This window comes from Entelurus aequoreus, linkage group LG07 (genome assembly GCF_033978785.1).
Source record: "Entelurus aequoreus isolate RoL-2023_Sb linkage group LG07, RoL_Eaeq_v1.1, whole genome shotgun sequence".
NCBI lineage: Eukaryota > Metazoa > Chordata > Actinopteri > Syngnathiformes > Syngnathidae > Entelurus > Entelurus aequoreus.
Window position 1 is genome coordinate 64,552,576 of NC_084737.1, and position 27,025 is coordinate 64,579,600.

Consider the following 27,025-nt stretch of genomic DNA (forward strand, 5'->3'; position numbering starts at 1 on the left):
GGTGATGACGTCACATAGCTCCAACGACGCTCCGTGCTTTCGGCTAACGTGTGCAAGCGAGCGGGGGAGGCTTCATGATGCTGACCGTCACTACAGCTGGAGTTATTTTGATGGCAGTTTGTATTTATCCAAGTTACGCCCTCTACTTCCACATAGGAGAGACTGAGAAAAAATGCTTCATTGAAGAGATTCCAGACGAGACAATGGTGATCGGTAAGACATTGCTGACAATTAGCTTAAGGAAGCTAGCTAGCATTGTACCTGCTCGTGACGACCGGAAGTGGGTTTAAGGATAGGCTAGACTTTTATTTACCCCACATAAAAGACTTCAGTGCAGTCGCAAGGAAATAATAGCGACCTATTCCATGACATTTCCTTTTAGAGATATGGGTCATTAATCGGTTGTATTCGAAGTTGATAGTAAATCTTTATGTGAGTGTTTATTCGCCTGCTCAGAATGTAAAATGTTGTAATCATCGACCTTTGATCAAACCTCCGCAATTCCTAGTTTATTAATCAAGTAGTTTCATAGTTAGATCATAAAAACCTGTTAACGACCTTCTAATTATGTTTCATAACATTATGAGAGCCCTCTAGATATGGAATCACATCCACACAGTCACCTTCACACGTTCTTAAGTCAATATCGTCATTGTTCGCTGAGGCTGAGCCAATCAGTGGCCACAATACTGAACAGGGTGCTCTGATTGGTTTGGTCTCTTATAGTTGTTAGTACTACTGTTGTGTTGACATTTTTAGCTCATTTACACATTGTTATGCTTGAAAATGCTTAATTTATGCCAAATGTGTTGTGGGCAACGTTCCCTCTAAGGTGCGCGCCTGCGCAATTGCGCACTGCTCACACGTCCTCTGCGCGCAGTAAATTAATGCCGCGCAGAAAATAAAAAATCCCATCTGGACTTTAAACAAAATAAACACATTACAATTTATTCTGTATGATTTTGCAATGCAACTCTGTGAGTGACTGGTGACAACAAGAGTGGCCCCAATGAATAAAACTATCTTTGTCAACACAGTTCAATTATTGTCTGTCGAGACCCTTTACGGACGGGAATTCCATCAATCACTTTATTGAGCAAAACTGTTTGTAACCACACCAAAAACGTGAGTAAAAAAACCTTTTATCTATAAAAACTGGTCATTTTTTGCCATACAAACCAGGCTCAAACCAACGTTGTCATCCGTCGTTTCAACAGAAGCCGCTCGCTCTGTCTCACCTGCACCAACACACGCACTCATGGCACTTAGCCAGTGCTGCGTTTATGGCCACACAAAAAGTCGGACAACCCCAACGCCACACAATGTGTAAATGCCAGGTTGTAACACTCTGACTCCTCAATCAGATGTGTGTAAGGCTGCAGCTAACGATTATTTTTCTATCGATTAATCTATAGATTATTTTTTTTGATTAATCAGTTAATCTATAGATTATTTTTTCGATTAATCTATGGATTATTTTTCCTTTTACCGATTATTTTTTATTCAAAATGAAGATGAAAAAATAAATGTAGGCCCGTTTTTTCAAAAGGCATGGCTTTTATTTGCAAAAAAAAAGAAGTATGGCCACTCAGTCAACATTGACAACAACAAGACTAAATATTTTGTAACAATGTAAACATTTAAAAATTTTAACATTTAACAAAATTAAAAGTAGCTTATTTGCTTTTTAATGTGCAAATATAAAAGTCAACATCCAGTACAAATCTTAATATTCTGCAATAGTATAAGCATTTCAAAAGTAAAAGTATTTCTTATTTTGCTTTAAAATGTGCAAAAATAAAGATAAACATCCAGTACAAAAAAGTGCAAAACGAAATATTCTGTAACAACAGTGTAAATATTTCAACAAAAGTGAAAGTATTGCTTATTTGCTCAAATGTGCAAAAATAAAGATAAACATCCAATACAAAAAAGTGCCAATCTAAATATTCTGGAGCACTGTTAACATTAAGTATTGCTTTTAAAATGTGCAAAATAAACATCCAGTCCAACACAGTACACAATAACCAATTCTACTCATTCCAGTGAGTGACTAACAGTTGTAATGAAGAAAGGTTAGCATGTGTACATGCTCTGGTTCTTTTCTTGTTTACAATATTCCCAGCAGCTGAAAATAGGCGCTCAGAAGGGGTCGATGTGGCTGGAACTGAGAGGTAATTAGCCTTCACCTCAAGCGAGTGAGCTGAGCTGCAGTTTATATTTCTAGAAGGTCAACGGGCTCATAGTGATGTTACTAGTAGTTGACTGGGAGGTGTTTATTATCATTTGGGGAGAGTCCGCTGCCTGATGCTCACCTGCTAAACACCTATCTGTAGGGATGTGCGTATCGATCCTGTGGTATCGATATATCGATACCCACACGCTACTCATTTGGCATCACTTTTCTGAAAAAAGTATCGATATAAACCAAAAAACGGCGTGTGGGGGGTGCAAGCATCACTTTCAGATGTTTTTGATTACTTACTTAACTTACTATGTGCTGGGACACCCCTGTACCTGGCAGAGTATAGAGCTGGCCCAGTCACGTGACAAGAGACAGCGAATGAGCGTCGTCAACGTGCAACACACACACAGCCAGCCGACAGCGATGCAGCCAGGCATATCCAGTGTTGTCCAATTGTTGACTTAAAACAGGCATTGTTTTTTGTTTTTTTTAGTAATGTTTACTGAATATTTTTGTTTAAATTATTATCCTAAATTCAAAGTATTTCCACACAGGGGAATTTACTGTTTGTTGAAAATTGCTTGAGTATTTAAAACAAAATAAGAAAGAGATACAATTTGGAGATTCTTCATCTTTCCATTACAGTTTTTTTTTTTCCAAGAAAATCTTGAATATATGATTGAATGTGATTTTGGTTTTAATCTGTAACATGATTTCTTACATTTCGAAAACATTAGCCTATTTAATATTTCATTAATTGCTAATTATATCACAAACTTTAAAAAATAACTGCAGCTTCTTGCAATTCGGATTTGACTGTTTATTGGAAAGCCCTAATATTTAATTATTATTATATATAATATGTAGTTATTATTATATATAATATTTAATTTATTTTTCATATTTATGTTATTTATTTTAATTTTACTTTTATTATATATTGACCATAATTAATGTGGTATAAATGGTCTGTATTTGTCTTGTGATTTGTCTTAAATAATTACAATAGTAATAATATTTTTGACTGAAAAAAAATTGTCAATAAGAAATTATTGGTATCGGTATCGATGAAAATGCAAGAAAAAGTATCGGTATCGTATCGAATCCTAAAAGTGTGGTATCGCCCATCCCTACCTATCTGCTCCACGCTGAAGCGCTGACTACATGCGCTCTGAATACACACTGCTGATTGGCTGATAATGCTTCGTGTGTACCAATCAGATGGTTGTGTGGGTGGGACAATGCTGCGTGTGTACCAATCAGATGGTTGTGTGGGTGGGACAATGCTGCGTGCTGAGACAGAGGCAGAGGAGCGAAGCAGCTTGTTAAGACCTTAGCAGCTAAAGTTAGCTTTAGCTTAGAAACTCGTTCGGTACACCCCCGTGCCGAACCGAAAGCCCCGTACCGAAACGGTTCAATACAAAACACGTACCGTTACACCCCTAGCAGATACAAATGACACATTCATGTTTTTGTGTAATGATGACAACGTATGCTCGCGCGGACGATTGACTAGTTGATGGTTTTCTTTTCAAATGTTCGTTCATAGCCGTTGTGCTGCTATGATAGGCCATTTCCGCTCGACACAGTGTGCATACAACAACATTATTAGGCCGTTTATTGAAATACTCCCACACTTTTGACCACTTTTGGCATGCTTTTCCCCCCTCGCTCGCACCGCTCGCATCGTCTGCTTTGATCGTCTGCTTTGCGGTCCGCCATGACGGTAGTGTGACGTAAATATGCGACGCGTCGACGCACAAAAACGGCGTCGACGTATTTACGTAACCGATGACGTCGACGCGTCGTTTCAGCCTTAGATGTGTGCTTATTTTACTGCCATTTATTAAGAATGTTAATCTAAGGATATTATACATGAAATATTGTTACTATATTTCATGAATGCTAATACAAAGATGTATTTTACAGACAGAAAGTTACAGGAACTAAATGTAATCTCTGAAAGGGGTAACATTTATTTTAAAGGCAGGACCCGCAGCCAGACATACAATACTAGCACATAGGTCATGAAAAACATGTTTTTTTGTTATTGCCATCGTAAGAGGGCAAAATCCCTTCCATCAATCCATCCATTGTCTACCACTTGTCCCGTTCGGGGTCGCGGGGGTGCTGGAGCCTATCTCAGCTGCATTCGTGCGGAAGGCGGGGTACACCCTGGACAAGTCACCACCTCATCACAGGGTCAACACAGATAGACAGACCACACTCACATTCACACACTAGCGACCATTTAGTGTTGCCAATCAACCTATCTCCAGGTGCATGTCTTTGAAGGTGGGAGGAAGCCGGAGTACCCGGAGGGAACCCACGCAGACACGGGGAGAACATGCAAACTCCACACAGAAAGATCCCGAGCGCAGGATCGAACCCAGGACCTTTGTATTGTGAGGCAGACACACTAACCCCTCTGGCAAAATCACTTATATCAGAAAATTATTTTAATAAAACATTTAAATGGTTATGATGTCAGGTTTGGGACAGGTGTGACGCTGGTGTGGCCACAGTGTGCACATCTGATGTTGCTCACATGTGCTCCACTGAATGCTCAGGGAGTTTGTGCGTTTGCTCACACACATGAAAAATTAGAGGGAACATTGGTTGTGGGGTATGCGTTAAATCAATCAATCAATCAATCAAATCAATCAATCAATGTTTATTTATATAGCCCTAAATCACAAGTGTCTCAAAGGGCTGCACAAGCCACAAGGACATCCTCGGTTCAGATCCCACATCAAGGAAAAACTAAACCCAGTGGGATGACAATGAGAAACCTTTGAGAGGACCGCAGATGTGGGCGACCCCCCCTCTAGGGTGACCGGTGCAATGGACGTCGAGTGGATCTAGCATGAAAGTCCAGTCCATGGTGGATCTAACATAATAGTGAGAGACCAGTCCATAGTGGATCTAGCATAATATTGTGAAAGTCCAGTCCATAGTGAATCTAACATAATAGTGAGAGACCAGTCCATAGTGGGGCCAGCAGAGGACCATCCCGAGTGGAGACAGGTCAGCAGCGCAGAGATGTCCCCAACCGATGCACAGGCGAGCGGTCCACCCCGGGTCCCGACTCTGGACAGCCAGCACTTCATCCATGGCCACCGAACCTGTGCCCCCCCCCCCTCCTCCTCCATGAGGGAGAGGGGGGCAGAGCAGAAAAGAAAAGAAACGGCAGATCAACTGGTGTAAAAGGGGGGTCTATTTAAAGGCTAGAGTATACAAATTAGTTTTAAGATGGGGCTTAAATGCTTCTACTGAAACTAAAACGGGTCTTCAACAGTTTCCAGGGCAAACTGATGGATAGAAGTGGGGAAGCCCTACTAATATCCATCCATCCATCCATTTTGTACCGCTTATTCCCTTCGGGGTCGCGGGGGGCGCTGGAGCCTATCACAGCTACAATCAGGCGGAAGGCGGGGTACACCCTGGACAAGTCGCCACCTCATCGCAGGGCCAACACAGATAGGCAGACAACATTCACACTCACATTATATCCTGTATAAAATTGTGATTGTTTTTAATTAAACTGGTGCTAAAGGTACCTTGTTGTTGTGCAATACTAAGATATTAAAATAGGGCTGCAACTAACAACTAATTTGATCATCGATTAATCTGTCGATTATTACTTCGATTAATCAATTAATAATCGGATAAAAGAGACAAACTACATTTCTATCCTTTCCTGTATTTTATTGAAGAAAAAAAACAGCTTACTGGCACCATACTTATTTTGATTATTGTTTCTCAGCTGTTTGTAAATGTTGCAGTTTATAAATAAAGGTGTATAAAAAATAAATAAAAAGGAGCCTATGCGCATAGCAAAGATCCAACGAATCGATGACTAAATTAATCGCCAACTGTTTTTATAATCGATTGTAATCGATTTAATCGATTAGTTGTTGCAGCCCTATATTCAAATAATTTATTAGAGCGCTGCTAATCGCTAGCTGCTAATCGCTAGCTGCTAATCGCTAGCTGCTAATCGCTAGCTGCTAATCGCTAGCTGCTAAGCGCTAGCTGCTAAGCGCTAGTTGCTAACTGGCACCCTAATCGTGAGCTGGCGATTAGGGCTCTATTCGTTTGCTATTTTAAATGCTAACATGAATTTGATAATTATGTGTCATGTTTTCATTTTAAAACTGCAAGGTACAGTGAGTGGGGTGGCTATGTCACTGCTATTCATTCCTAAACTACACTGATGTGTGCTGGATCATTGTTAAATGTGTATTTAAAGACATTTTCATTTGTGGAAAAATTGCGGGGGGAATATAAAAAAGCATGTTCGAAAAAAGTTGACATCTGCCTTAAGAAATGCTAAATCAATTTGATGTGGCGAGGGTCGACTGGCTAGAAAAGCGGCAAGTGGAAGTAAATTGGTAACACATCTCTATATGGTTGGAATAACAATAAATATTTTCTACATTCTGACAAGGCTCAGTTCAGTTTGACACTGTGTTGTCCCAGGGTGTTACCTCTTGTTTGAGTCACAACATAGTGCAAACTAGTTGCAGTACATATATTGTAATAATTACACAGCAAAATGCAAACACAAATCAGACTTAACTTTTTTAAGTGTTTTCTCAATAGAAAAGTCGTATTACACCTCGTCTTTGTGGAAGTCTCACAAAGTTTGTGTATCCATCCGTTGACTGAATGACTTGTGTCATATTTACAGGAAAGTACAAAACTCAGTTGTGGGACAAACAGACCAATTCTTTCCTCCCGTCGACCCCTGGTCTTGGAATGCATGTTGAAATCAAGGATCCTGATGCAAAGGTGTGTATGGAATGGAAAAATAAGAAGTGTGAAGCCGACACACACAGAAAATCTCAAGATTTGATTTTCTCCGACCCTTTCAGGTCATCCTGTCCCGTCAGTATGGATCTGATGGCCGCTTCACCTTCACATCCCATACTCCTGGAGAACACCAGATTTGTCTGCACTCCAACTCTACCAAGATGGCTCTGTTTGCTGGAGGGAAACTGGTAAGACCCCAGTGCTAGCATCTGGGTACTCTGATAAAGCAGGGCTTTGCATTTCCTGAACGGTTTAAACAATTCACACGCGCACGGGTCCAAGATGCTGGAAAAACTACACTAAGGATGTAATGATGACTGTCTGGTACTTATAAATATCGCAGTACAACTCCAAACACTTATTATTACTATTTTAAAGGCCTAATGAAACCCACTACTACCGACCACGCAGTCTGATAGTTTATATATCAATGATGAAATCTTAACATTGCAACACATGCCAATACGGCCGGGTTAACTTATAAAGTGCAATTTTAAATTTCCCGCTAAACTTCCGGTTGAAAACGCCTTTGGATGATGACGTATGCGTGTGACGTAGCCAGTGAAACGGAAGTATCGGTACCCCATTGAATCCAATACAAAATAGCTCTGCTTTCACCTCATAATTCCACAGTATTCTGGACATCTGTGTTGGTGAATCTTTTGCAATTTGTTTAATGAACAATGAAGACTGCAAAGAAGAAAGTTGTAGGTGGGATCGGTGTATTAGCGGCGGACTGCAGCAACACAACCAGGAAGACTTTGACTCGGATAGCAGACGCGCTAGCCACCGACCGCACGGATGATCGTGGTGAAGTCCTTAGTCCTTCCGTCGATCGCTGGAACGCAGGTGAGCACGGGTGTTGATGAGCAGATGAGGGCTGGCTGGCGTAGGTGGAGCGCTAATGTTTTTATCATAGCTCTGTGAGGTTCCGTTATACTAAGTTAGCTTCAATGGCGTCGTTAGCAACAGCATTGTTAACCTTCGCCAGGCTGGAAAGCATGAACCGTGTATTTACATGTCCATGGTTTAATAGTATTGTTGATCTTCTGTCTATCCTTCCAGTCAGGGATTTATTTATTTTGTTTCTATATGCAGTTAAGCACGATGCTATCACGTTAGCTCCGTAGCTAAATTGTTTTGTCATTGTATTGTCGTGGGGATAAAAGTCACTGTGAATGTCCATTTCGCGTTCTCGACTCTCATTTTCAAGAGGATATAGTATCCGAGGTGGTTTGAAATACAAATCCGTGATCCACAATAGAAAAAGGAGAGAGTGTGGAATCCAATGAGCCAGCTTGTACCTAAGTTACGGTCAGAGTGAAAAAAGATACGTCTTGCACTGCATTCTAGTCCGTCACTCTAACGTTCCTCATCCACAAATCTTTCATCCTCGCTCAAATTAATGGGGTAATCGTCGCTTTCTCGGTCCGAATTGCTCTAGCTGCATTGAAAACAATAGGAAAATATGAGGAGGCGATCAACTGACTACGCCACGCTACTTCCGGTAGGGGCAAGGCTTTTTTTTATCAGAGACCAAAAGTTGCGAACTTTATCGTCGTCGTTCTATACTAAATCCTTTCAGCAAAAATATGGCAATATCGCGAAATGATCAAGTATGACACATAGAATGGATCTGCTATCCCCGTTTAAATTTTAAAAAATCATTTCAGTAGGCCTTTAAGTTAGAATGATCTTAAACACTTTGACATACTCCCAGAGCGGAGATGCTGCTCAAATCGTGGTAATTGCTAGCTAGCTTAAATGCTTACATGAATGCAAAGCACATGAATGTCTTTCCCCGTTACAAATGTCATACCCCAATCTAAATCTGTACAAGCACATTACTGTCTGTGCAACTAAGATATTAATTTGTGTACATTGACAGGAAGATCCATACATGGACATGTCCAAAACAGGAAGTAAACCCCCATCTAAACATTTAAAATGACAACAGAAGAACAAAACAAACTAAAATATGGCTTTTAGGTAGGGATGTCCCGATCCAGGTTTTTGCACTTCCGATCCGATACTGGCCTATCCGAGCATGTATTAAAGTTTAAAGTTATTTAGCCTACTTAGTTGTCAGATTCATGTTGAAAAGGGTTTTAGTACTCTTGATAACAACTAGCCACCTGAATTAGGTGAGTTTGAATAATACACAATGGTTGGTAACAAGAAACTGACCTGTTTATTCAAGGATAAACACAAAATAGACAAAATTATACATGACAAACAGAAATGGCATCATTGAACTAGGGCTGGGCGATATGGCCTTTTTTTTAATATCGCAATATTTTAAGGCCATATCGCGATACACAATATATATCTCGATATTTTGCCTTAGCCTTGCATTAACACTTGATGCATATAATCACAGCAGTATGATGATTATATGTGTCTACATTAAAACATTCTTCTTCATACTGCATTAATATATGCTACTCTTAAACTTTCATGCAGAGAAGAAAATCACAACTAAAAAAATCACTATTTTTTTCATACGGTGTTGATCTGGAAATGTTTGCCTCGGCATTTTGATGGTGTGGGCATGTGGCACCGAATGGAGATGTTGACATGCAGAGTTTCAAACACTCTTCATTCTCTAGCAGGGGACTTTTCAAATGATGCTACATATTAGCAGTAATGCTACTTTTTATAGCAACGCTTTTGCTCCACACTTGACAAATTACGGTTGTCTGTTCGACTTGAAGCCAAACCACCGCCAGACGATGGACCCCCTGCTGTTTTTTGGGGGAATTAATAAATTCTTCCTTCATTCGTATTACCACTCGCACGGCTGCGCTAGCATCACAGCTAACTTTAGCCATGCTGCTACCTCTCTGCTGGGAGAGTGCGTATACATATGTGACGTCTGACGTGACAGTATGTGACGTGTGTAAGAAGGTGCGCTTGCTGTCTGTGAGAAGGAGACACAGGAAAGAGTGAGAAGAGCCTGTCGTGTAATGCCAGCATCTAAAAGCAATTGTGTGAGAACGTATACTCGAATATCACGATATACCGGTAGTCATTTTCTATATTGCACAGAGACAGCTGACATTTTTACCGGTAACTTTTAATTCACATGGCCGTCTTAACGGTTAGGACACAGACCTGTGAATGTGTTGGTGTGCTGGAAAATGCGGAACGGAAATTAGGGAGCAGCAGAAAAGTGGAATGTATTATTTAAATCGGTGCGTTGGAAAACACGGACCGGAATTTTTTTAAAAACTGGATCTGGATCGGCATTTTCCCATGCCTTGCTGATACGCATTTTTTGGCAAATATCGGCGGCCGATCCGATCCAAATATCGGATCGGGACAACCCTACTTTTAGGAAGCCAAAACAATGTTGAAATACATTGTTTGTTTATTTAAAAATTAGGGTGTATAAGTACTTTTGAGCACATTTAAAAATACAGTGATAATAAAAATAACCGTGATATGAAGTGTTCATATAGCTACTGCCAAGTGTTTGTACTAGAGATGTCCGATAATATCGACCTGCCGATATTATCGGCCGATAAATGCTTTAAAATGTGATATCGAAATTATCGGTATCGGTTTCAACCTCCTGATTTTCCCGGGAGACTCCCGAATTTCAGTGCCCCTCCCGAAAATCTCCCGGGGCAACCATTCTCCCAATTTACACCCGGACAACATTACTGGGGGCGTGCCTTAAAGGCACTGCCTTTAGCGTCCTCTACAACCTGTCGTCATGTCCACTTTTCCTCCATACATACAGCGTGCCAGCCCAGTCACATAATATATGCGGCTTTTACACACACATAAGTGAATGCAAGGCATACTTGATCAACAGCCATACATGTCACACTGAGAGTGGCCGTATAAACAACTTTAACACTGTTACAAATATGCGGCACACTGTGAACCCACACCAAACAAGAATGACAAACACATTTCGGGAGAACATCCGCACCGTAACACAACATAAACACAACAGAACAAATACCCAGAACCCCTTGCAGCACTAACTCTTCCCCCGCTACCACCAAACCCCGCCCCCCGACCCCGCCCACCTCAACCCCGCCGCCCCCCACCCCCATCTTCCGAATTCTGATGTCTCAAGGTTGGCAAGTATGCTCTAGTATACTCTGGACTGAAGCTGTGTGCCTTCATTGTTTTTGTAGCTGTTGTTTTAAAGCATGTTTAAAAAAAATAAAAAATAATGCACTTTGTGAAAGTCAAAACATAGTATTTCCCATAGTAGTAGTGGGTATTAGGATTATCTCAGGGAGAGCATGTCCCAAATTCCAAGCTGCTGTTTTGAGGAATGTTAAAAATTATAGTGCACTTTGTGACTTCAATAATAAATATGGCAGTGCCATGTTGGCACTTTTTTCCATAACTGGAGTTGAAGTTGTTCTCTTATTTTGGAAAACCTTGTTTTTGATTGATTGATTGATTGAAACTTGTATTAGTAGATTGCACAATACAGTACATATTCCGTACAATTGACCACTAAATGGTAACATGGTAAAGTTACATTGTTTAATGCATCCAGCGGGGCATCACAACAAAATTAGGCATAATAATGTGTTAATTCCACGACTGTATATATTGGTATCGGTTGATATCGGAATCGGTAATTAAGAGTTGGACAATATCGGAATATCGGATATCTGCAAAAAAGCCATTATCGGACATCTCTAGTTTATATTGTAGGTATTGTACATATACACTCCGGCTTAGTTTCAGTTTTCATTACTAAATTTGGAGGTGTTGAAATCGCTAATGCTAAACAGTAGCGTGTATATGGCAAATCCATTAGCATCAAGCTAGCGCATTTTGAAAAGCGGAGCCTCACTTTTAAACATTTTCTAGCAAACACGCTTGCTTTGTTGGTATGAAAAATTACACTTCCTAAAGGCGGTTTTAATACAAAATATGCCTGCTTGCACGCCAAGTGCTTGAGTTGTCACGTGCAGCCAAGATCTTGAAATACTGTACCGTTTGATTTTACGGTAATCGGTACGGAACCTATTCCCAGGTTGGCCACATTTGTGGTTACTTTTTTAGCCTTCTTGCAGGAAAGTTACAGCAGATTCTATTGGAATGTAGACTACGTGGTTCTAAGGAGCAGAGGTATTATTAGAAGTATTATTCAACATGCATGGGTTTAGTCCTAATGTGAGCACTCACTGTGAGAAATATGTAATTTTTCCGTTGTAAACGTACAAATAATGAAAGTATACTAAAGTAAATGTGTCTTTGCTACGTCGCAGAGAGTGCACCTGGATATTCAGGTCGGGGAACATACCAACAACTACCCTGAAATTGCCGCCAAGGACAAGCTGACTGAGCTGCAGCTGCGTGCCAGGCAGCTCCTGGATCAGGTGGAGCAGATTCAAAAGGAGCAGAATTACCAGCGAGTGAGTAAACACTTCAACTGTACCTCTTTATTTGTATTTCCTGGCTGCCCAGCGGCGTAACATTGTCCTTGCGTAGTATCGAGAGGAGCGCTTCCGTATGACCAGCGAGAGCACCAACCAACGCGTCCTCTGGTGGTCCATCGCCCAGACGCTCATCCTCATCATCACTGGCATATGGCAGATGAAGCACCTCAAGGGCTTCTTTGAAGCCAAGAAACTGGTTTAGCCGGAGCGGCGTCCGGGACCAACAGACACCTTTGGAGACAGACCTGAATGACTGGAACAGAGAGTTGTCCCCCCCCTCCCCCCCACCCCACCCTCCCTTACCTTACCGCGCAAGAATTCAGGTCGAGACTTTTTGTCAGCCATGGATGATGAAGGTACATTGCCATCTTGGGCCTTACTTGCTACACGGTTCTTTGACATCCCAGTCGCCTTGCTCTTTTGTTTGCCTGGCAGTTTTTTGCTTTACCGCAACAATGACCTGCTGTTGTTTTCTAACTCATAACCATCAGCTTCACCGTCCTCTGTCCCTTATTTAGACTTTGCATGAACACTAAAGGATTTATCATGAGTTATGATAATAGTATTGAACATTTAATTGTTGTGTACATTTACACATCAGAGACCTGTCACACTCACACACATTCTTCTGTGTGTTCTTCAATAACTTTATAGATCTCCTTCGGAGATCATCAATATTGATGCATAGAAACACATTTAATTTTTTAATTTTTTTCCAGAATACTTTTTTGCCCTTGTTCTATTGCTTTATTATAGCCATCATTCATTTACTTAGTGTTCATGGGTGTATTTTTATTTGATGGGGGCATTAAACCGGTTGTATAATGTCTGCACATTGTAGAAAGCTAATTTGTAGACTTTTTTGTTTTCAAACTTATTTATTATTGTAATGTGACGATGTTCTGCATACAATTCATCCAGGCTGGACTGTAGTTTAATAATAAGTCACGAATGTTTGGGTTTGTTGAGTTTGAGGTTTTAATTTAAATAGATTTTCCTGTTTATTGCCCAGTTCTTGGGATGCTTTACTGTCAGGCATTGTCTTCATGAAGAAATGTTTAGTTGCCATAAAATGTTCCAGCATTGAAGTCAAGTGGCTGTCACGTCTCTGCGCTTGGTAAAGATTCGCTACTAACGTCATTTGCGGCCCGCAGCAAAAAAATAATAATTTAAAAATACTATTAAAAAAAAAAAAAAAAAGTTGAATAAAAGATCATACGGGTGAAATGCAATTTTGACTAATACCACAAAGCTGCCTTGCAGGCTGTTTTTTACTTTAAAGCTGTCCAAAAATAATAATGAGTCAAAATCAATGTTATGAATTATTGACATATTCAAGGGTCCACTTACTTCACATCAAATTTTCCACTTTGTAAATTTTTTGTTGGAAAATGTTTTCTTTAATAAAATGGGGAGAAAAAACATTAAAAAACTTTTTTAACTATATATCGATAGATAGATCTGAAGTTCATATGACCCCTTTTTAACACTTTTATGAGTGGGGCCCTTTTGGATTCCCGAGAACTTGAAGTACCGGTAGGGTGGAAAAACAAGTTGCCTCTATGTTGAAGCTATTATCATATATGTCTGATTTAATACACCAAAATACTTCTAAAGTTTGCGAATAAATGGATATGATCAAAACAGTATCAATTTCACGGAGATTCCCGAGCCATTTTGAGAGATGATGAGGAAGCCAGTCGGGTGATCGTGTGAGGAGTAGGAACCACAGATCCCTTCCCCATCAGCAACAATGCTAATCAAGGTGACTTTGTGAGAGCCAACAACAAGAACTTCTGGAAAAATTATGATCCAGAACCTTATATTTTTTAATCCGAACACAAAGAGGATGGGCACTAAGTTTTAAAAACAAACACTTACTGTAATAGCTCCACTCTCACTGGGATGTTAACTGACCGGACGCTCACATAATTCCGTTTAGATGAAGATTCAATCGCAATTCTCACGAAGGGTTATGTGAAAGTGGAGCAGCCTGTCGGTCCATGGCCACATTTGTCTACTACCAGGTGAGAGATGCATGAATTATAATCTAGAATTTACTTTTAGCAAATTTGAGACCAAGCAGCTGTCGGCTCAGTGTGTCAACAATGGTAGCGTGAGCTAGCATTAGCTCACTGCTATCAAAGCGCTGCTAAAATAATCCGTCTGCGTTGGCGCTGTGGAGAATGCATATATTTGTATGTGTTCTTTCTTAATCAATAGTCAGCTATGTAGCATAGCAGCTAATATTTTCCCATGAAAACTCTTTAGGGTTTTTATCTTATGTCCACTACTAAACTCTTTGTCAACATTGAAGTCTGCGAGTAGAATAACATACTCCCTCTGTGGAGAAGGCCTTATCTGTTTGGAACAACAGCTGTATTTCTTTCTGAGCGGTAGGGTCTGTGTTCGCTCTACATAAACTGAGTCTTTTTGTTTGAATTTAGTTCTCTTGGTGATGGTATTGTCGCATTGTAAGGGCTGGTCTCCTAAAGCTTTAGTCTTTTTGTTTGAATTTAGTTCTCTTGGTGATGGTATTGTCGCATTGTAAGGGCTGGTCTCCTAAAGCTTTAGTAAAAAAAACTTGGCCAAATACTATTCTGTCTCGGTGGTCCTTCTTATTCAACATCAGTGACGTGCGGTCAGGGGAGGCAGTTTGCCTCACCTGCGATCATACAAAGAAATAAAATGTATTATGATAAAATTATTTTAATGGTTAGTTTTTATTTTTCATTTAGCTTCACCAATTTTGATTATTTTTTCTTCAAAATCGCAGAATTTTCGCAATCCCTCATTAACTGCTCTGTCTGCCGTGTGGCGGTATGTGTAAAGAATGCAGAAATTAAACATAACCCGTAAACTGCTGCCAATCAAATGGCAAATAATCTGCGCTGAGCGCATGTATTTGTAAATCTGATTCTGACTACGTCAGTGCCTCACCAGCTATAAACGTCACAGCACGTCACTGCTCAACATACATGTCTTCCAAAGGAATTTGGGATTGACCAGTGTGTTTTATTCCCTGAGAGGAAGACTGGTCGCGCGACAAAAAGGAAAGAGAAAGTTGTGAAGGAGATGACTCGGGCCCAAAGCCAGGAGCTTAATTGGTTAAAAGACGCCTTGCAACACTTATGTGTGCAAGAATTAAAGCGTTTGACAAATGAGAAAATAAAATGAGAAGGAATGAACATAAGTGGAAGTTATATGAAAAAGCGAAATGCAGGGAAAGAGCCTTGGTGCAGCTTTTTCTCTTGGAATGTGCGCTTGTGTGTGGTGCAGGAGGAGCGGGAAAGGCAGCGAGATCAGAATCAGAATCAGAAATACTTTATTAATCCCAGAGGGGAAATTAAAATTTTCAGCACAATCCCATTCAAGATCAGACAAACATTACAGGGAGACAGAACAGGATCGCTGACGGGTCTGCCAACTTCCGGCGGCCCTTACAAAAAAGGTGAGAAACGGGTAAACAATGTGGAGGGGGGGAGAGAAAAAAAATCCGTCTAAGCCTGGGCCCCTGGAGAGGGGGTCCAGACTGAGGCCAAGGGAAAAAAAACTCATAGCCATAGCACACATCCCTCTTACATGTGTGTAAGAGGGAAAAGGGACATTCAAGACATTAAAAGAGCAGAGCTGATGCAACCAGCCACTTCTACATACAGCTATGAATGAAAAATAAAATAAACATATACACTGTGGTGGCCTCTGCAGTGTTCCACGCCATCGTCTGCTGGGGTGGAGGGAGCATGGCCAGAGACAGGAGCAGACCCAACAAAGCAACCAAGAGAGCTGACTCCACTCTCGGCCGCCCACTAACTCAGCCAGTGTCCTGTCCGCATGGATGAGCGAGGATGGCAAAAGTTTGACAGCCTTGTGTGCAACTCTTTTGCTATGGGGTTAAAGCAGTGTGAAAATGAATGTGTTATATGTTGATAGAATAATGCGAGTAATAAACGAACGAGAATAAATGCATGCTTTTATTTTGTAGATTATCACACACGACAGGAAGTCAGAGTGCACAAGTGATAAGCATGCTAGGATGTAAATGTCAGACACAGACGATAGTTTGAAAGCCCAAAACGCAAGTATCAGTAAAAGAATGACATTTAAATGATGTGCTGGGTAAACAGCACTATTTCTCAGTCAATGCATGGACACGTGTGTGACTGTAACAGTAACAACTGTTTGTTTTAAATAGTTTTGAATATTAATTGCAAATACAAATATAAATAATTGGAGGAATGTCTCTTCTTAGTCGTAAAAGTATAGGTTACTTCGCTTACAGACACTGTTCAGTTTGTATAAAATGTTACTTATAAACCTAGGCATAGAGGAAAGCATGAGGATTGTCAGTATATGATTAGAGGCATATGCTTTTAAAGGTGCTTGTAAATTACATGAAGAAATACGTATAACCTTTGAATTAGGAATATTGATTTAATGTTTATTAGTACAATTAATGCTGTAATTTTAAACACATGCAGGATTGGACAAAGCAGGACGAGGGTGACAAGGCAGGTGAGAGGGCTGCAAGGAAACAACTTCTTAATTTTTAATTGGCTGACACGAAAAAACTGACGAAAGAACCAAAAGCTAAAAAAAAAATCAGGCAAGGTGTACTCAGCAACGGGCACCCTCACTCTCGAGCTCCAGGAAATAGGTGAGAGAATCCTCAATAAACTCAACCAGCGGTCGTGGGGCTCGGGCGGTGGACGCGGCGTTCCGAGGCCAGGCCAGGGTGGAAACTGTTTTACATGCCGCCAGCCGAGTCACTGGGCTCGCGAGTGTCCTAACATTTCCGAGCAGGAGAGTCTTCGTCATGCCAACAGATTAGCACCAGGACGTGGCAGGGGACGCCCAAAGCAGGAAGTACAGAAAGGCCCCCTGCTGGACATAGTTGTCGATGGACAACGTTATCAGTTCATGATTGACACTGGTGCCACGCACTCACTACTGAATGCATTTGTTCCAAAGAAACTGTGTGCTTCCTTTTTGAAGGTCGAAGGCTTCGCTGGGGTCACGAGACTGTTACCTGTCACCCAAACCACTTCCGGTTCAGATTGCTGGACACACACTGAAACATCTCTTCGTGGTCGATCTGCATACATCTTGCCTGCTTGGTAATGATCTGCTTTACAAACTGTACCCTGACATTCAATATCGCACAGAAGGAACCTTCCTGGTGTTACCTGATGGCACAACTACCAAGCTGCGACACCACTACAAAGGCTCCTCCATGTTCGTGCTTGTACCACAGCCTGAAGTACCAGCAATGGCTTACATCTACTGGGTATGCCTCCTCTCGAGACGAGTGAAGGACAAGGACTGCTCCAACTGTTCTATCAATGAAAGCCCTAGGCTGGCTGAACTGCGTCTGTATGTACTGCCACCCGACCCGCCACATATTATGATCAACAGTCAGACGACTCATACCAGGAGGCTTTTGATCTACACCTACATATATGTTGGAACTCAGGGTGTGGCTGCTCAATGACCTATCATTGCAACAACTAGCATGGTGTAAGATGAACACAATTGCTGTCCCACATTGTTACCTTTCCCTCTGTGCCGCCTACCAAGTCAAACACTTAGGTACAATGACGAAACGGGGCATAGCTGCCGCTGATTTGACCGACACCCAAATACCCAATTTTTAACACTCCCCGTTGTCTGTTAAAAACATAGCTGTGGGCTGCACTTTGGACACCCCTGCTGTAGGCTACGAGGAGCAAGCAGCTACACAACAGCTAAGCTAAAACAGCACATTTAAGCATATCAAATAATTATAGTTGCTTATTACGTACACAAAGTCTCCAAAACAGAAGTCTGCTAGAAAGTATCCTGTAACAAACGTGTCCGCATCGTTCAAATTTCTGCGCGATGAGCTTGACTTAATGAAGTGAATTATATTTATATAGCGCTTTTTCTCTAGTGACTCAAAGCGCTTTACATAGTGAAACCCAATATCTAAGTTACATTTAAACCAGTGTGGGTGGCACTGGGAACAGGTGGGTAAAGTGTCTTGCCCAAGGACACAACGGCAGTGACTAGGATGGCGGAAGCTGGGATCGAACCTGGAACCCTCAAGTTGCTGGCACGGCCACTCTGCCAACCGAGCTATACCGCCCGAATGAATGAATGAACAAACGAAAAAACAAAAACCATCTAATTACCATTGCAAAAGCACGTTAAGGTTAAGGTTAGTGTTTTTGTTAGATTTGTGTCCATATATAAAAGGCATATTTTGTGGATTTCACCATATCGAATATTTTGCCTATAATGTAGGGTTGCTATCGCTATAAGGGTCAGTCGATATCGCTTAGGGGTCCCCAACCCTAATGGCGCCCTCCAGTGGTCCACAGAGGCTGAAAAGGCTTTCATTGACCTCAAACATGACCTGTCCTCCACCTCTGCTTTTGCTATGCTTGACTATCAGCTGCTCTTTTTCTTGGATGTTTCTGAAAAGTGATAGCACTCCTAACGCAGTCCTGTTTTTCAGAAACAGAAGGGGGAGAAGGTGTGGGGCGAGCGCGTCGAATTTGAGCGTGTCAAGTTTTTGATTTTACTGATATGATCAATCCAGTACAAGGGAAAGGGTACTGGTAACAGCAAAACAAAATTGGAAAAAAATCTGTGCACAGACCAAAATGAATTGGGTAGAAGCGTTGCCATTGGCTTTAATGATCATCCGAATGTCCTTGAACAAAACAGGTTTTTTTCGCCCTATGAACTGCATACAGGTCAGCCCTTCCCAGGACCATCAGTTCCCTTGGAAGGAGGAATCAGCATGAAAGCAAAATGTTATTTTGACCAAATTCAGAATCTGCCAGTCCAGATTCCCTTACGCCTGTTGAGTGGGTTGAGGTCCAGGTTTATCAAGCGCAAGTGGACTGGTCCCTTCAAGACGACACCTGGTATAACTCTCCCTCTACACTCCTGCTGAGGAACCTGGCAGATCTCTGACAGACGTCGTCATTGACCTCGCCACGTCCCGCACCCTTCGACCCCCAAGCAGAGGTGGGTAGAGTAGCCAGAAATTGTACTCAAGTAAGAGTACTGTTACTTTAGAGATTTATTACTCAAGTAAAAGTAAGGAGTAGTCACCCAAACATTTACTTGAGTAAAAGTAAAAAGTATGTTGTGAAAAAACTACTCAAGTACTGAGTAACTGATGAGTAACCTGTTTTCGTTTAATGATGACGGAAACAAATAATGCACAAAAACATAAAAATAGCAATGAGCAAATTCAGAGCCAGGAATATCTCTTAAATAAATGATAAATGGGTTATACTTGTATAGCGCTTTTCTACCTTCTAGGTACTCAAAGCGCTTTGATAGTATTTCCACATTCACCCATTCACATTCACACACTGATGGCGGGAGCTGCCATGCAAGGCGCTAACCAGCAGCCATCAGGAGCAAGGGTGAAGTGTCTTGCCCAAGGACACAACGGACGTGACTAGGATGGTAGAAGGTGGGGATTGAACCCCAGTAACTAGCAACCCTCCGATTGCTGGCACGGCCACTCTACCAACTTCGCCGCGCCGCCAAGCAACTAAAACAATAATATATATTAAATAATAATACATTAAAATAAAAAAAATTAAGGCAAATTGAGCCACAATAACTTAACAGCACCATAGGCTCAGTAGGCATTCATTGATTGATTGATTGAAACTTGTATTAGTAGATTGCACAGTACAGTACATGTTCCGTACAATTGACCACTAAATGGCAACACCCCAATAAGTTTTTCAACGTTAATCCATTCATGGTAAACACACTGTGCACTTCTGATTAGTGTTTCTATGCATGCGTGTGCGTGTGTGTGTGTGTGTCTGTGAGTCTGCAGTGCGTTAATAAATGTCCCCACACGATGTACATTTGACAGTGATTCATAGCAGGGAAGCTAACATCAGCCTATGGTGACAGCCAAAATATCTACTAACGTTACTTACCGCGATGTGCTTCCTCAAATTTGATGTTGAGTTCATGTAAGCCAGGGGTGCCCACACTTTTTCAGCAGGCGAGCTACTTTTTAAACGACCAAGTCGAGGCGATCTACCTCAAATATACATACACACACACACACACACTCATATCATATATATATATATATATATATATATATATATATATATATATATATATATATATATATATATATATATATATATATATATATATATATATATATATATATATATATATATATATACACATACATTTATATATACAGTATATAATTTATTTATTTTGCCGTTTTTGTTCACATGTTAAAGGTGTTTTAATGAATATACATGCATGTTTAACATAGATTCCTTTCTTTCATGAAGACAAGAATATAAGTTGGTGTATTACCTGATTCTGATGACTTGTATTGATTGGAATCAGACAGTTGTATTGATTGGAATCAGACAGCAGTGCTGATAACGTCCACGTTTTCAAATGGAGGAGAAAAAAAGTTCCTCCTTTCTGTCTAATACCACATGAAAGTGGTTGGGTTTTGGCATCTTATTTGTCCAGCTTCCACATTCGTTTTTATACACTTTACAAGAAATACATTGGCGGCAAACTCCGTAGCTTGCTAGCTTGTTTGCGCTGGCTTTCGGAGACTCTTATTTTGTTAGCGCAGGCGCGATGGAGCGGCACTTTTATTGTGAAGACAGGAACAGTCTTTAGGCTTTTGACGGGAGGTACGGTTGGAATAAAAAAAGTGTCTTTTTTCCTTCACACTTTTGATTGATTGATTGAAACTTTTATTAGTAGATTGCACAGTACAGTACATATTCCGTACAATTGACCACTAAATGGTAACACCCGAATAAGTTTTTCGACTTGTTTAAGTCGGGGTCCACGTGTGACGGTCATGTGACCGCCTGGCTCTGTTTGATTGGTGAAACGGAGTCCAACGTCACCAGTGACTGCATATGATTGGTGAAACGGAGTCAAACGTCACCAGTGACTGCATCTGATTGGTGAAACGGAGTCAAACGTCACCAGTGACTGCATCTGATTGGTGAAACGCAGACATGCGATAGATCCTACTTTGAAGGTCTGTCTGACAAACCAAAACAAACAAAGCGTGCATTAACAGATCGATAAAAATCAGTAGCGAGTAGCAAGCTGAATGTAGATAAATGGAGCGGAGTAAAAGTAGCGTTTCTTCTCTATAAATATACTCAAGTAAAAGTAAAAGTATGTTGCATTAAAACAACTCTTAGAAGTACAATTTATCCCAAAAGTTACTCAAGTGGATGTAACGGAGTAAATGTAGCGCGTTACTACCCACCTCTGCCCCCAAGTAGTGACTTTTGTGCCTGCGGCACCTGATGAAAGACAGAAGCTGACAGAAGATTCGCTGTCATAGAAGAACACGGCTGTAGTAGCTCGCAACACATAGTCTCACAGCCCAGAAGACGACGCCAAGAGAGCTCCCTCCATTGAGCTGCCATCAACCATTGTGTAGATCTTCCAGACCTGCTCAACTGCTGTATCGTATATCCTTGCTTGAGACAAGCCCATATACTCGGTGCTGTCCATTTTCTCTTGCTTGTTTTAGCATAAATAGTTGTGTCGTTGAAATAAGTGAACTTTTTGATATTGATCCCCGACTGACTGCCGTGGTGATTCTTACGTGTTTTGACCAAGATGACGATCCTGACAACTCCTCTTAAAGGACTGATGTTAACACTGACACGTTACTTTTTGACTTCTTCCCTTCGTAGCCAAAAATGGAATTATCCCCCAACAAATTGAGTGACATTGACACTTCCTGGTTCTTTAATCTGTTAAATGGCTCAAAAATAGGCCCTGGGGCTTGGGTTGACTTATTTTGGTATTGTGAAGAACACAGATTGTACATTAGAATCCCAACAACAGCCGTTGGGCTTTGTGCTATGGTTAAACTAGGGACCCCACTGACCCGAGTGGGCACCAAATTGACACCCATTGGAATTCTCGTATCAGTGGCCTCTTTGACATCCGAACCCGCCATATTGTGTCCTGTAGGAGTGTAACGGGCTCCGTTGATTTGATGAATAACCCTGATGGTGTTTACTTTGATGCTGAGAACCTCCCACTTATAGGTGCGATTTTCCCTGTCACTCCCACTAAGAATGTTGAGCGTATGAATTACGTGTTCTAAAGATTGGTTACACAGGACTTTTGGTCAAATCCGCCCTGATTTCTATTGGAGTATTCCTGGCTATTATGGCTTTCTGTGGATGTTTTGTTGCCCCTTGTGCTAAATCTTTTTGCACCTGCATCATTGTGAGAGCAATTGAATGCCAACACCATCCAACTACGGGGCTTGTTGTGTCGCTGAAGGGTAGCAAGCACAGTAGTGACATTCGAGGACTGTTAGCTTCCTTCCCTGACATTGACGTTGACTCTATCCATCCCTCTACCCTTTACATGTAACTAACCAAAACAGCACCTACTTTAATGTAGGGCGGGCTTTGCAAGTCTTGCTCTGATATGAGAGATCTTCTGGGGAAGATCTGTGGAGAATGCATATATTTTTAAGTGTTCTTTCTTAATCCATAGTCATATTTGAGCAGCTAATATTTTTCCATGAGAACTCTTTGGGGTTTTTATCTTATGTCAGCAGTTGACATTCTTTGTCAACCTTGAAGGCGCTGGAATGTCTGCTAGGAGTATACTCCCTTTCTGTGGAGAAGGCCTTATCTGTTTGGAACAACAGCTGTATTTATTTCTGTGCGGGAGGGGCTGTTTGCGCACTAGATAAGCTGACTCTTTTTGTTTGGATTTAGACCTCTTCTTGCTGATGCTATTGTCGCATTGTAAGGGCTGGTCTCCTAAAGCTTTAGTTAAACTTGGCCAAGTACTATTCTGTCTCGGTGGTCCTTCTTACTCAACATTTATGTCATCCAAAAGAACTTGGGATGGACCTGTGTGTTTTATTCCCTGAGAGGACGACTGGTCATGCGCATAAGCGCTCATAATAATATCACTCATATTTGATTAATAGTCTGGTCACGGCATGTAAATGGCTTTTTGGATGTTTTTAAAGAGTATAATGAGCGCAACAGAGGCCCCCTTAATCTGTTGAATCAATTGTTAGATGTTTATTTACGACTTTGAATGCATAAAAAAGCCAAGCATGTGGATTGTGAATGATAAACAGCACCTCTCTTTCCAATTTGTACGTATTTCCAGTATTCCAGTACATTCACACACTCATATATATATATATATATATATATATATATATATATATATATATATATATATATATATGAGTGTGTGAATGTGAGTGTGAATGTTCTCTGTCTATCTGTGTTGGCCCTGTGATGAGGTGGCGACTTGTCCAGGGTGAACCCCGCCTACCGCCCGAATGCAGCTGAGATAGCGACCCCCCGCAACCCCAAAAGGGACAAGCGGTAGAAAATGGATGAATGGATGGATATATATATATATATATATATATATATATATATATATATATATATATATATATATATATATATATATATATATATATATATATTTATATACAGTATATACAGTATATACATATATATATATATATATATTTATATACAGTATATATATATATTTATATACAGTATATATATATATATATATATACAGTATATATATATATATATATACAGTATATATATATATATATATATATATATACAGTATATATATATATATATATATATATATATATATACAGTATATATATATATATATATACAGTATATATATATATATATATACAGTATATATATATATATATATATATATATATATATATATATATATATATATATATATATATATATATATATATATATATATATATATATATACATATTCCGAGCGGGATGATGTCACGTTATCAGTGGATAACTGCTTTTTTAAACAATATGAGTTGCCTGAGCGGCTAGGAGACACCGAGAATAACAAGCGGTAGAAAATGGATTAGAAAGGACAGATTTTTAAAAAACAAAACATCTATTATCGAGAAGTTGGATGTTGCGTACGCACAAACCTAAAGGGTGTGCAGTGGCAGGAGTGGAGCTATGGTGGGTTTGGGGTGTGTGTGCTGGAGCAGGGACCCAACAGGAGCGGGGACATAGTAGAGTCGGGCCCCACAACCTGCTCTGTTTTTTTTTTAAACAAAAATTTAACATGGAGGTAGACAGCTGTTGTATCAGTGGAGCAGTAGATGATGTGACTCAATTGTTTGTGGAATGTTGTACTGTGCATTTGTTTTGGGAGGAGATCAGAAATTGACTGGAAGGAAGAGGTGTGGAGATGTCCCCATTTACAATAAAAGAGATCAAATTTGGCATATTTAGAAACGATGGTAACGTAGAAATGCTTGTCAATATTATTATGCTGCAAGCTACATTTTTTAAACATAAATGTCGATTTCTGAAAGTAAAACCTATATTTTCACATTGGCTTAAAGGCCTACTGAAACCCACTACTACCGACCACGCAGTCTGATAGTTTATATATCAATGATGAAATCTTAACATTGCAACACATGCCGATACGGCCGGGTTAACTTATAAAGTGCAATTTTAAATTTCCTGCCACACTTCCGGTTAAAAACGTTTTTTTATGCTGACGTCACGAGGGCAAGGGAAGTATTCGGAGCCCGTAGAAAAAGCTCTGTTTTCATTTCATAATTCCACAGTATTCTGGACATCTGTGTTGGTGAATCTTTTGCAATTTGTTTAATGAACAATGGAGGCTGCAAAGAAGAAAGTTGTAGGTGGGATCGGTGTATTCGCGGCTGGCTGTACCAACACAACAAGGACTACTTACTTGGATAGCAGACGCCTAGCCGATGCTAGCCGCCAAACCCACGGATGAAGTCCTTCGTTGCGCCGTCGATCGCTGGAATGCAGGTGAGCACGTCTGTTGAGGAGCAGATGAGGGCTGGCTGGCGTAGGTGGAGCGCTAATGTTTTTATCATAGCTCTGTGAGGTCTGGTTGCTAAATTGCTAAGTTAGCCTTAGTGTCGTTAGCAACAGCATTGTTAAGCTTTACCAGGCTGAGAATTATTAACCGTGTAGTTACATGTACATGGTTTAATAGTATTGTTGATCTTCTGTCTATCCTTCCAGTCAGGGATTTATGTATTTTGTTTCTATCTGCATTTGAGAACGATGCTATCACGTTAGCTCAGTAGCTAAGTGTGTCACCGATGTACTGTCGTGGAGATAAAAGTCACTGTGAATGTCCATTTCGCGTGCTCGACTCTCATTTTCAAGAGGATACAGTATCCGAGGTGGTTTAAAATACAAATCCGTGATCCACAATAGAAAAAGGAGAGAGTGTGGAATCCAATGAGCCAGCTTGTACCTAAGTTACGGTCGGAGCGAAAAAAGATACGTCCTGCACTGCCTCTAGTTCTTCACTCTAACGTTCCTCATCCACGAATCTTTCATCCTCGCTCAAATTAATGGGGTAATCGTCACTTTGTGGCTCCGAATCTCTCTCGCTCCATTGTAAACAAAGGAAAATTGTGAGGAATATTACCTCCTGTGACGTCACGCTACTTCCGGTACAGGCAAGGCTTTTTTATCAGCGAGCAAAAGTTGCGATCTTTATCGTCGATTTTCTCTACTAAATCCTTTCAGCAAAAATATGGCAATATCGTGAAATGATCAAGTATGACACATAGAATGGATCTGCTATTCCCGTTTAAATAAAAATAAAAATTCATTTCAGTAGGCCTTTAATGATTTCAAATAGAGATGTCCGATAATATCGGCCTGCCGATATTATCGGCCGATAAATGCTTTAAAATGTAATATCGGAAATTATCTGTATCGTTTTGTTTTTTTATCGGTATCTGTTTTGTTTTTCTGTTTTCTTTTGTTTTATTAAATCAACATAAAAAACACAAGATACACTTACAATTAGTGCACCAACCCAAAAAACCTCCCTACCCCATTTACACTCATTCACACTCATTCACACAAAAGTGTTGTTTCTTTCTGTTATTAATATTCTGGTTCCTACATTATATATCAATATATATATACAGTCTGCAAGGGATACAGTCCGTAAGCACACATGATTGTGCGTGCTGCTGGTCCACTAATAGTACTAACCTTTAACAGTTAATTTTACTCATTTTCATTAATTACTAGTTTCTATGTAACTGTTTTTATATTGTTTTACTTTCTTTTTTATTCAAGAAAATGTTTTTAATTTATTTATCTTATTTTATTTTATTAATTTTTAAAAAAAGGTCCTTATCTTCACCATACCTGGTTGTCCAAATTAGGCATAATAATGTGTTAATTCCACGACTGTATTTATCGGTATCGGTTTATATAGGTATTGGTAATTAAGAGTTGAACAAAATCTGAATATCGGATAACGGCAAAAAAGCCATTATCGGACATCCCTAATTTCAAAGTACATCTTGGAAAATGGTGAAAAGTAGAAAAGTCCTTAAGTTAGTATCTCTATTGGAAGAATTTAAGTTGATTTAGTTTAGCCCTAATTTTGTATTTGAATGTTTTATTTTTTATTTTTTAAACCTATAGGTTTAAAAAATAAAATGTATTGTCTTCTCCTTTTCTTTCCTTGACATGTTTTGTTTGTTAGAGAC

General features: G+C 40.2%; 1 protein-coding gene across 1 annotated transcript; it reads left to right on the forward strand.

The window, feature by feature from the left end:
- The first annotated feature begins 5 nt into the window (after positions 1 to 5).
- LOC133654147 (transmembrane emp24 domain-containing protein 4-like) lies at positions 6 to 15,306 on the forward strand. Its single transcript, XM_062054216.1, has 5 exons — positions 6 to 213; positions 6,879 to 6,979; positions 7,063 to 7,188; positions 12,247 to 12,393; positions 12,470 to 15,306. The coding sequence occupies exons 1-5, from the start codon at positions 75 to 77 to the stop codon at positions 12,617 to 12,619; spliced, it is 663 nt and encodes a 220-aa protein (XP_061910200.1). The 5' UTR covers positions 6 to 74; the 3' UTR covers positions 12,620 to 15,306.
- Positions 15,307 to 27,025: the final 11,719 nt, after the last annotated feature.

What these genes read in the sequence shown, in the direction of transcription:
- LOC133654147 (XM_062054216.1), top strand. Translation starts at nt 75, where the DNA reads ATGATGCTGACCGTCACTACAGCTGGAGTTATTTTGATGGCAGTTTGT. An exon ending in AGACGAGACAATGGTGATCG is followed by an intron (nt 214 to 6,878) that starts GTAAGACATTGC and finishes TCATATTTACAG; the next exon opens with GAAAGTACAAAACTCAGTTG. An exon ending in AGGAGCAGAATTACCAGCGA is followed by an intron (nt 12,394 to 12,469) that starts GTGAGTAAACAC and finishes GTCCTTGCGTAG; the next exon opens with TATCGAGAGGAGCGCTTCCG.